The 10,828-nt window shown below is 45.0% G+C and overlaps 1 protein-coding gene and 1 non-coding gene across 3 annotated transcripts; one reads left to right on the top strand and one right to left on the bottom strand.

Moving 5' to 3' along the window:
* Positions 1-4,680: 4,680 nt before the first annotated feature.
* On the top strand, positions 4,681-4,752 carry TRNAT-UGU (transfer RNA threonine (anticodon UGU)). Its single transcript has one exon. It is a non-coding gene; the product is annotated as a tRNA-Thr (tRNA).
* A 1,163-nt stretch (positions 4,753-5,915) lies between these two features.
* Positions 5,916-9,276, bottom strand: LOC125550369 (uncharacterized). Of its 2 annotated transcripts, XM_048713350.2 has the most exons (8): positions 8,659-9,273; positions 8,040-8,281; positions 7,820-7,942; positions 7,393-7,509; positions 7,107-7,289; positions 6,872-7,013; positions 6,554-6,719; positions 5,916-6,434 (listed from the first exon to the last, which is right to left on the bottom strand). In XM_048713350.2, the coding sequence occupies exons 1-8, from the start codon at positions 8,987-8,989 to the stop codon at positions 6,416-6,418; spliced, it is 1,323 nt and encodes a 440-aa protein (XP_048569307.2). In that variant the 5' UTR covers positions 8,990-9,273; the 3' UTR covers positions 5,916-6,415. The 2 variants fall into 2 exon arrangements, with proteins under 2 accessions (XP_048569307.2, XP_048569308.2); XM_048713351.2 differs by lacking the exon at positions 7,393-7,509 and having other exon boundaries at positions 8,659-9,276.
* Positions 9,277-10,828: the final 1,552 nt, after the last annotated feature.

Below are 10,828 nucleotides of genomic sequence, written 5' to 3'. Positions count from 1 at the left end.
TTGTAAAATGTGACATCAGCATCGACAAAATCATGGATATGCCACCATGTTCAACTGTTGGCTTTCCAGGGACGGAAACTCACAAACTAGAAGCTCAAATTGGCGAGAATCTGATGGGTTGCTTGTTGGTATTCTGTCCGTTTCAAAATACAATGCATGTTGCGCTATGTTAGGGCAAGCCTTTAACAACTATTGTTTTAAATATCCTAATGAAACCTAATACACAATATGTGTTAAAAAGGGGGTGGGGTATGTGCAAGTACGTGGTAACATCCATCCCTCCATACAAGAATATTGACCTGTTCATCAACTATGTCTTTTGACCTGATGTGATAAGCAAACCTAGAGAATAGTATATCACTGCTTAAGTTAAAACTTGAAAATTGTGCTTGCATGAACTTTTTGGACGGAGAAGTACATTACAACAATGCTTGTGTGCTCCGACTAACGCCAGAGATGGGGTGCAACCTCCTTTCGAAAAGAATGATACTACAAACAACTAGGTCCAATGCCAAGCACATTTAAAGCCTAACAAAGGGAGTAGAGAGGAGCAAATTCATTTACTCTCAAATGTGTTTTCTAATGGGTCCTAGTCTCCTCTACAACATCAACTAGATGCATATCTATAAAATAGATCGATCTACAAGGCCGATACTCTATGATTATAGCTCCATGTGCAATTCTAAACCAATGACACTGATTTGAAATTGTGTAGTTGTTTTAAATGGAGTGCCATACTAGCTCCTCCAATCAAGGCAAGACAGATAATCTATGAGCCACCACTTAACAAATTATACACGCTTGGTGAGCTGAAATGTATAAAAAAATTGGTAGACTGACGCACGCAGCCTCCAGCCCGTTGATCAAAACAATTTGTAGATGTCTACTCAGTTCATGAATAGTCAATCATCCCAATGATTCACACCAGACATTTTTCTTCTTCTTAATTAACAATGGGCAACCACCGTAATGTAGTTGTGGGTTTTCCTGTGCTGTGATGTGCTGTTTACGACAGTAACGATGCGTTCCTTCGCTAATAATTCCTGAGCTGAACTGTTATCGGCCGACCTGAAGAAGCAAGCTAGCTGGTCGCCGGCCATCAGCGTTAACACGAATTATTGGTCCTTAAATTGCACTCTACGGCGAAATATATACAGTACGATTAGTTGAGTGTTTCTAAGGGGAGCTTAATCGGAGACCAGACGATAGCATCAGGATAATCACGTGATCGATCGGAGCAGGCGGCCGCGGTAAGCCGGAGGCCACTTGCGGCGGCGAGAACAAAACCCGGGAAGTGTCTTCCAAGAACAGCAAGGAAAATTAAACCCACATGACAGATCGACGGCCACAAAGGATAAAAATGTACTGTTATTATCACATGCGGCGATGATGCAAATGGGGATTACGTACGTTTTGAAGCGGAGAGCGTAGGTTTTAGCGGCTGATGCCAGCGCGAGATGTGAGGTCTGCCCGCCCGGATTAAACAAGCGAGATGGGGGAGGTTGGTTTGTTTATCCGGGGCTAGGCGGAGGGCGTACGTAGCCATCAGATGAAGCGAGGATCGCATCAGGTTGACCGCCTCCCTCCGATCTCACCAAACCAAATTTCCAAAGCCGGCCGGCCGGCCGGCCTGCTTCGTGATGCTTCGTCTTTGATTCTTAAATAATTGCAACTGGACGTGGAAACTAGCTTGCTAGTACGTAAGCTTTATTTGATTCCGAATTGCTGCCGCGGCGATCGAACTGCTGGGTGGCAACTGGGCTTATGCAGAGGAGGCACGATCTTTCAGGACCAAAGTACGTACAGTGCACATATAGGACTGCAAGTTGACTATACTATAGGAGCGGATCGGGATCACTGTTTGAAGTATTTTTTCGTCTGGTAGAGAAAAAGGGCATTTCACGAGAGTCTTCCTTATTATTTATAGAGAAGAGTTGAAGTGTAGTTTTTGTCTCGTAAAAGTTTCGTATTTTTATGTGAATCTTGCTTATTTATAGAGAAGACTTTTTTTCTAAAAAGAATCTAATCTATTTATCTTTAATCATGGCAGTACAACGAAAACTAGAAATAATAAAAATTACATTTAGATTTATAGACCACCCATCAACGGCTACCAGTATTGAAGTGAGCCGAAGGCGCGCCACCGTCATTGTCCCTCCCTCGCCGGAGCCAGACAAACCTTGTTATAGTAGACAATTGGGAAGCGATCGTGCTAAGGCCTTATAGGACCAACGCACCGAAACAACAACCGCCGCCGATGAGGAGTAGTTTAGGTCGAAAGAACGATCCAACTGAAAGACACACAAATGTGACGAACAACGACCAAACCGGAGACAAACGTCCACGCACCGACCGACGATGCTAGACGTGCCACCGAGACGGGGTTAGGCGAGGAGAACCTTATTCCATCTTCAGGGAGTTGCCGTTGTCTCGCCTTCCTCAGCAGGACACAAACCCTAACAGAACTCAAAGAAACGTAAAAAAAAAAAGAGTCCCCTCACCGGCAAAAAGGCATGATCCATCACGCCCATGGCCGTAAGGCCATCAAAGACGAGACGGACCGGTGGCGGCGCCGGCTGGAGGCAGAGGAACCCTAACTTTCTTGGGGGCAGGAGGCACCGAGGAAAATGATATCTACGCCGTTATTTACAAAGAAGACCAACTAGCAAAGATATGAGTAAGGTCACACAGGATCAGCCGGGGATTGTATGCCTAAGACTAATTAAGTACTGTTCGTTTGTGCTAAGAAGATTACTGTTCGTTTAATAAAATGGCATGCCTAACTACACATGTGACATGTCGACGATAACAAGCCCAATCAACACAACCGTCGACACATAATTTGTGTGTAAACCTCATCATTCTGTACAAAGCTGCAGAGCATTCATGCGCCGGTCTTTCTTGTGCTAGAGCTCCGGTGGTTGATGGAAAACTGACCAAGTTTTCCACAGCTATGCTGTGAAATGTTCATCGAACAGCATAGAGGGGGGCCTCCCGCTTACGCGGAACGGGTCCCCCCCATCCATAATTGATCTCGTTCCAGCTAAGCCAGGCGCATCACGCGATCGATGATGCAAGAGCTTCAATTATGGTTACGGTGGCCGATCGACGGATCGAGATCATGCATGTGTAGGAATGGGATGTGTGCCCGCCCGCCTGCCTGCCAACGTGGAAGGAATGAGACTTCATTTGGGGTATTTGGGACGCGCCTCCTTTCGTGCTCTGTCCCGGGACCATGCACCGTTGTGCTCCACCAACAGATTTACACATCATCAGTAGAGCTCCTGATTAGTGGCAAAAACGAAACAAAAAAGTTGAGAAACGGCGAGAAGGAAGGAAGAGGAAGAAAAGAAAGGCGTTCGTTGGTCGCTGCTCGGCGATTGGCGGAGCGAGCTCGTCCACGCGTACGCACGTCAGTCAGTCAGTTGTAAGTGTAACCGTGCGTACGCGGCTTTCCTTTCGTGCGGCCGCCGCGCGCGCGCACGGATTTTCCTCTCCTCTCTTTCTCCCGCGCGCGTTGCATTTCCGGTTCGGCCGCAAAGCAGATTTAAAGGCGAGCGAAGCGGAAAATTCTAGAAACGGAATTCCTCCGGAGAGAAAAAGAGGGAGGGAGAGGGAGAGAGAGAGAGCGGGGAACGGAATCGTGGACAGCCACCCGGCGACGCGGACGGGCGCGCGCGGGGCGGGGAGGACACATGGGCCGTGGGGGCCTGGCCTAACGACTGACCAATCGGAGAAGCCGCACGTCGCTCTCCCGCACCATACGCCCGCGCTGCCCCGGCCCCGTTTAGTTTAGTCTAACCGCAGGGCCTGATGTGGATTGCATGGATGGCTACGGGTTTATATATTAATTTTAATTTTAATATAAATTCTAATAGCCGCTTAGCCGAGCTGGGCTGACAGGGGAGGGAGGGAATCATCGCCTGTTTTCCCGTCAGCCAGCCACCACCTTCGTCCTACTCCCTCCGTTCCGAATTACTTGTCTTGAATTTGTCTAGATACGGATGTATCTAGACTCATTTTAGTGCTAGATATCTCTGTATCTAGACAAATCGAAGACAAGTAATCCGGGACGGAGGGAGTAGCTTACTAGGTGCAACTTGGCTGGTGATTTCTCAGCTCTCCTCTTCCGTTCATATGAGATGAGATTTGCTTGTGTCAAGGGGTGGGCGACTACGCTGCGGCGGATCTGGATCTGGGCGAGGGGCGGAGGGGCGACGGGGCCGGGAAGGATGCGTCGACCGACCGACCGAGCCGCGTTGCGCCGCAGCGGCGCAGAGCGGGGGAGCCCCCACCGTGTTTTGTTAATCATGGCACGGGATGAGAGGGGAGGCTGCCTGTCAGCCACATGCAGGATGATACACTACATATGCGTGCATGCATGCATGGAGCTCTGGCCCTCTCCAAACGACAAGCTGCTCCAGGGCGACCGCGCCTTTCCGAGAGATCAGGGACGGCATGCAGGGGCAGGACCACTGTGATGTACTACTGCCGCACTCTGCTGCTGGTGGTTTTTCCGTTTCAAATGCGCTGTGGTTTTGTTTGCAGAACGACGTGACCTATAGTAGTCCGACGATTGGGTTGTGTTGGGCAGTGTGGTCTGTCTCGAGCTGCCGACCTGTCTGAGGAAATGAAATGGGTGAAAACCATTGAGGTAGCTATGGGAAAAGTAGCAAAATGGCCCCTATAGCTCAGTGGTAGAGCGTCAGTCTTGTAAACTGAAGGTCTGTAGTTCGATCCTGCATGGGGGCATGCCATCATTTATTTTTGCACTGCGACTATTTTTTTTTAGAGTGCGAGTATTATTGGGCCGTTTCACTACGAAGCAGCTCATTCGGCCTGCCTCATAGGATTCGAGCCCAGGTCAGATCAGATCGGGCCATACGCAAAGACTACACTGCTATGTTCTTGCTAAGCCCTGGACGACACGGCGTGGCCCAATCTATCGCAATCCTCCACTAATCCAAGATGTTCTAAAAAAGCCACTAATCCAAGAAGACCTATGTTGGGCTATTCTAAAAAAGTACACCATGTCTCGCAAGGCCCTTAATGAAGATGGAGAAAATCTCATATGTGAAGGAAACAGTTGGATTTGCTCAAAAAATAGATAAAAATGAAACAGTTGGAATCCCTAAATGTTCATAAAAAAAGAAGTTGGAATCCCTAAATTTCTGCCAAGATTGGAACAATTGCATTTTATGGAAGTAGATGGCTCAATGCAAAGTATGCATTTTATGACTTACATATGATGAAATCGTTATTTTTGTTATGTAAAAAAGCATGAAAATTATGTGTCTTGCATTCCAAAGTCATGTAACGTATGCGTCTGAAAAAATAATAATGTAAGGTACTATGATAATTTCAGAAGTACATAACTACAAAATGGAACATGAATGGAACTTCCACAAAAAAAGAGGAACATATAACTACAAAATGGAATATGAATGGAACTTCCGCAAAAAAAAGGAACACATAACTACAAAATGGAACATGAATGGAACTTCCGCAAAAAAAAGGAACACATAACTACAAAATGGAACTTCTGCAAAACAAAAAAACAAAATGGAACATAGAAGGAGATCATCATTGACAGTCCAAAGCTAGATCCGATTTAAATGGTTTAAAGCAGTACACCTATCAACAGACTTACAACATTAACAACAATGGTAGCATGTTCAATACAGTTACATGTAATGTATGCGTCTGAAGAAATACTCATGTAAGGTACTATGATAATTTCAGAACTACATAACTACAAAATGGAATATGAATGGAACTTCCGCAAAAAAAAAGGAACATACTTAACTACAAAATGGAACATAAAATGGAACTTCCACCAAAAAAGGAACATAACTACAAAATGGAACTTCCGCAAAAAAATAAATACAAAATGGAACATAAAAGCAGATCGTAAGTGACTGTCCAAAGCTAAGATCCAATTTAAATATTTAAACCAGTACACCTACCAACAGACTTGCAACATTGACAACAACGGTAGCATGTTCAATACAATTACATGTAATCCTTCACTATCATCTTTGCTATGTTAAATATATTTATTTACATGGAATCTACACAATGTTACCATTTATATTGCCACTTCACACCGGCATGCTGTAGCATATACAAGGTAAACCACCGGCTCGGAGTTTCCAGCCAGTAATGCCACATTTTCTAATATATACTGGGCACTAGATTATCTCTAGTCACTAGTTAGTCCAGTTTATGCCCTAAATGGCAACTAACCTCCGAGATCATGGAATAGCAAACTTTCTCGTAGAGCAAACGCCGGTTGCACTCGCATCTACTTGATGAACCAAAGCATGTGCCAGATATAAGGCCTCTTGTTTTGGTATACATACAGTTGCAATCTTGACCCTTTCTTCGGATGATGGGTTACTCCCTTGACTTTGGGCTACAATGTTTTATCCTTCCTGTTTTACAGAAAATATAAATAAAACTTAAGGAAAGTAAAATATGCTAGTGACAGCACAAAAGAGCACAGGAAATGGATAACTGGTGAAGCAGTTGACAGCCAAGAGGCAAGATTTACCTCTCTAATTGGCTCCCTATGTTCTTCCTAGAATCGACGGGGATAGCAGATAGCGACAATCGGTTCTGCCGTTCCAGTGGGGATTCAAATGTATTCCCGCTGCGCGATTCAACTTTCTGGGATTTTTCGGGAGCTGACCCGAATAGCTGTACAGTAAGGCTTCCACCTGATGAAAAGGATGTCAAGTTATATTCGGTTAGCTTGAAGATTTTGTTGTGACAGGTTAATATGAACACTTTCATTAAGGTATTGTCTGTCTGAATATCAAAATGCAACTACAAGAGCACAGAACAAAGCGGACAGCAGCATCAAGCTTACATAGTACAAGGGCAGCTCCAATCCATGCAGCATTGTCCCATCTTTCACCTAAGAGGAACCAAGCGAATGCGGCTCCCCATACCGGTTCTAGCCCATAAACGATTGCAGTTTCAGTTGCTGAAACATGGGCCATCGCTACCATCTGCGCACAGACACACATGTAAGATGATCTCATAAATTAAACTTCTCCAGACTGTTCATAAAACTACTACAAGGTTCTCAAAAGTAGGCTAACCTCTGCCCACATGCATAACCCCGTTGAAAAGACTCCGGTGTACAGTGCCGGTATCCAAGGAAAAGAAGCCGCTGAATCCCAAAGCGTACCAAAAGTCAATGATTCAAAGCTGGAATCGTGGACCTCAGCAAAGACATCTTTGAGCAAAAACCAGACTATCGAGGTGAAAGCCACAACAAGGACCTGAATGATAGATGGTCAGTTAGGTGGTTCCCATTTCTGACCAAGATGATTACAGCAGCATAGTGAATATCGGAGACTGCAAGTACACAATTCAGTTATGAACCTCAAAGCTAAGTAGAGCCATGAACTTCTTCTTGTCTGTACTTCTCGATATTTGCTCCGTTCTAAGCATATGGATCCCGAAAAATACCGCACTCAAGAAATTCAGCACGTCACCAATCTTTGGAAACAACAACAGAGGATTGCAAAATCAAAATTATGTTCTTTGTCAAGACAGATGAAAATTATATACTATAACCAAATCTCTGAAAAGACGATCTCAATTCTCTTTCAACAAAACGATGGAGTGCTTTGAATTGGTTGGACATTGCTATTGGAAAAATATTTATTCAGAGTATCACTGTTGATAGCTACACAAAATAGGATATTGAAGTGTTGTACTAGTAAATTCTGAATTCCATTATGAGGACAACTGAATAAGCTAACAAGAGCTACTGTGTAAGGAACACGACTAAATGCGTAGTACTTACACAAGGAGGAGAGCCACCGCATTCTAGCAGGCCAACACCTATAATCGATACTATGGCCCCGAACCAAGTCAGCATGGGGATTGAGGCGCCAAAAATGCCATCAATTAGAGGCACAACTATCACCTGTTCAGTGCTCACACAGGATTCTTTTAGATATCTCCACAACATGTGCCAATTCCATCATTACAACAGAGCAAAATAGTTGTGCAGGAGGGCGTACTGTGAAGGCTGCAATGAAGGATGCTCGCCCAGCTTCAGATGTGATCAACCCAATTGCTTGAGCAAGGTACGCTAGACTAACCCAAACTCCTAGCTCTAATCCCCCATTTCGTGTACGGCGATCGCCAAATGCGCGTATCACAAATGGTAGGAAGGGGATGGCCGCGATAACGAAGCGCACCATGTTGAAAACAGCAGGTTCTGTGAGGGCTTCAACCTCTTTCAGAACTGGAATATCACTTGCTGCAGAAAATAGGAACAAAGAAAAGGAAGTTGTCAAACACTGAGTTTCATGATTGATACTGAATTCTACTCCCTCTGTTTCTAAATATAAGACTTTTTAGATATTTCAATATGAACTACATACGGAGCAAAACGAGTGAATCTACCCTTTAAAATGTGTCTACAACTCTACAAACATGTAGTCCCTATTGAAATCTCTAAAAAGTCTTATATTTAGAAACGGAGGGAGCAGATCACAGAATTTTCCTAGCAAAGTTGCGCTACTGAACAATGGAGAATTGTTGCTTGTGCCAATCCATGAGGCCGCCATTTTTAACACCTTGAGCGTATCGTACGAACTGCAGAGAGATCAAGGAAGGTACTAAGGTAGGTATTACCGTAGATGACGGTGAGGGCGTTGAGAATCATGATGCTGCGGGTCTTCTTGGAGGCGAAGAGGATCCGCCTCCACATGGGCCTCCCGCGCACCCGCTTGCTCACGCCCCCCTTCTCCTTCCCCCCTTCGTCCCTGCCGGTGGCGCCGGGATCCTCGAGCGGCGAGCACCGGAGCGGCGCGAGAATCCCCGCCCGGCGCACCGACGCGGCCGAGCGGGGCGCCGTGAAGGCGAGCAGCACGCGGCAGGAGGGGCCTGCCGCCGCGGCAGCCGCCGTGGCCACCCTCGGATGCAGGGGCAGCGCGCACGACGCGGGCGCGACGGAAGAAGCCATGCCACGACCACCACTGCAGCTGCAGCTACTGCGAGCGAGCAGGCAGTAGTTCTACTTCACTGTCTGTAAGTGTCTGGGGAAGTCGGCGAGAGCAAGATTCTGCACTTCGCCGGGGAGGGGACGGAGGAAGGTGTGGAACTCGTGGGGTTGTGAATGTGGCGATGAGGGGGCGGGGAATCGGGCGGAAAAACGACGGAGATGCATTATTTTCTGTGGAGCGGACGCGCGCGGCGGGGTTGGGTGGTGGTGGCGGCTCGCCGGGGGTAAAATCCTGGTGTTTTGCGAGTTTCCGGCCGTGTTTTCCAGGCAAAACGCCGTCGTCGTGCGGGTGACATGGCAGGGGTTGAGGTGAAAGGTCTACTCGTTTCCGACGAGGTCGCTCGCGTGGGGCAGGGAACCTTGGACAGGTGTCCCCCGATCGAGCATGTGATTCTCGTCTGACGTTTACGGGTGCAGCTCTCGTCAAACGGATGAATAGAAATCTGAACTGAAGGTTTCCTACTAATTCTAAGATCAAATGCTCCTGCCATGAGCAGTAAAATTTAAATAAAAATTGTCTAGAAAAATGAGCAGTAAAATTTTAAAAAATCGATTTTCTTTGTAACTAGCATTGCTTACTTTTCTGTTAGCGTGCAAATTTTTATGATGAGATCATATTTGTGGAGGTTTGGGAAAAATAACAAGATCAGCTCTCCAAATGCTTTAAAAGTACTAGTAGTCTTTTTGAAGAATCGATTTTTCCGAGAAGATTAAGAATGTTTTTTCTTCATAAAATTTTGCAGGTGTGCATAAAATTGAACAATATTTGTTGTAGAAAAGTTCATTCTTATTTTATTTTGTTTATTTTACTATTTACAATGTTGTATTTGATCTCAGAAGCAGAAACTCCGTGTCTAATTTGAGTATTCTTTTATGGCATGGTCGCTCTTCACAATGAAAGATTCCTTTCCCATGAAAAATTGTTCTCACATGGTGCAATGACATCATCGTAGCGGAGGTGAAGAACGCCTACCATATACATCGATCTGCTCCGACTCCTACCCCATCATCTCCCCACCGTCCATGTTTACGAGACCTCGGGAATTGGGCATCACCGGTCACAAGCACCTCCATAAGTGGCTATTCAACATGCCATCTTCTCGTACATGTCGCTCCATGCCATTTGCGCACCCTACATGCTTTTTTTTTGTTTCTTCAGAAAAAGATTATATCCTTCCTAGATTATTCATCAATTAATTAACACATATTTTTTTATTGATGTTTGTTAAGTTTTATATCTCATACTCCCTCCATGCCATAATATAAGATGTCATTACATCTAATATACTCACATATTGGATGTAATGACGTCTTTTATTATGGGATGGAGAGAGTATGTTATAAAGGTGGAAATCAACTCTCAACTAAAGGGCTATTATGTCTTTGCATTAAAGGAATCAAAATGTCAAAAGATGAAATTGGAAGCATAAAATGAAAAGTTTTTTTGTGGGGTAAAATGAAAAGTTGAGTGCCAAGTCAAATGGCTACCCCATATAAAGAGGCTCATGGAAAGATGAAGCCCACCGAAGGCCACTAATCACTATCACTCATGAATCAAGACAACAATCCCTCCATTAACAAAGTGCATTAAACCTAATAAATCTAGAAACCTCTTTTTTCTTTGAATTCATCTTGGATATACCCACTGTCTTTACTTTCCACCTCCTTCCAAGAGGGGCCATTCTTGGACATTAGTACAAGTCCATGAGCCCATAAGTCACTTGTAACAAATCTCATTTGGAAGCAGACTAGAGTGACAGTTAACTTTTTATAGCAAAAGAGTCACAACTGATATGTATC

Source organism: Triticum urartu, chromosome 4A, assembly GCF_056163025.1.
Source record: "Triticum urartu cultivar PI428250 chromosome 4A, HENAU_Tu73, whole genome shotgun sequence".
Taxonomy (NCBI): Eukaryota; Viridiplantae; Streptophyta; class Magnoliopsida; order Poales; family Poaceae; genus Triticum; species Triticum urartu.
This window is presented reverse-complemented; position numbering and strand designations above follow the sequence as displayed.

What these genes read in the sequence shown, in the direction of transcription:
- LOC125550369 (XM_048713350.2), bottom strand. Translation starts at nt 8,989, where the DNA reads ATGGCTTCTTCCGTCGCGCCCGCGTCGTGCGCGCTGCCCCTGCATCCG. An exon ending in TGGCTCTACTTAGCTTTGAG is followed by an intron (nt 7,290 to 7,392) that starts GTTCATAACTGA and finishes TCTATCATTCAG; the next exon opens with GTCCTTGTTGTGGCTTTCAC. An exon ending in GGTTATGCATGTGGGCAGAG is followed by an intron (nt 7,014 to 7,106) that starts GTTAGCCTACTT and finishes GTCTGTGCGCAG; the next exon opens with ATGGTAGCGATGGCCCATGT.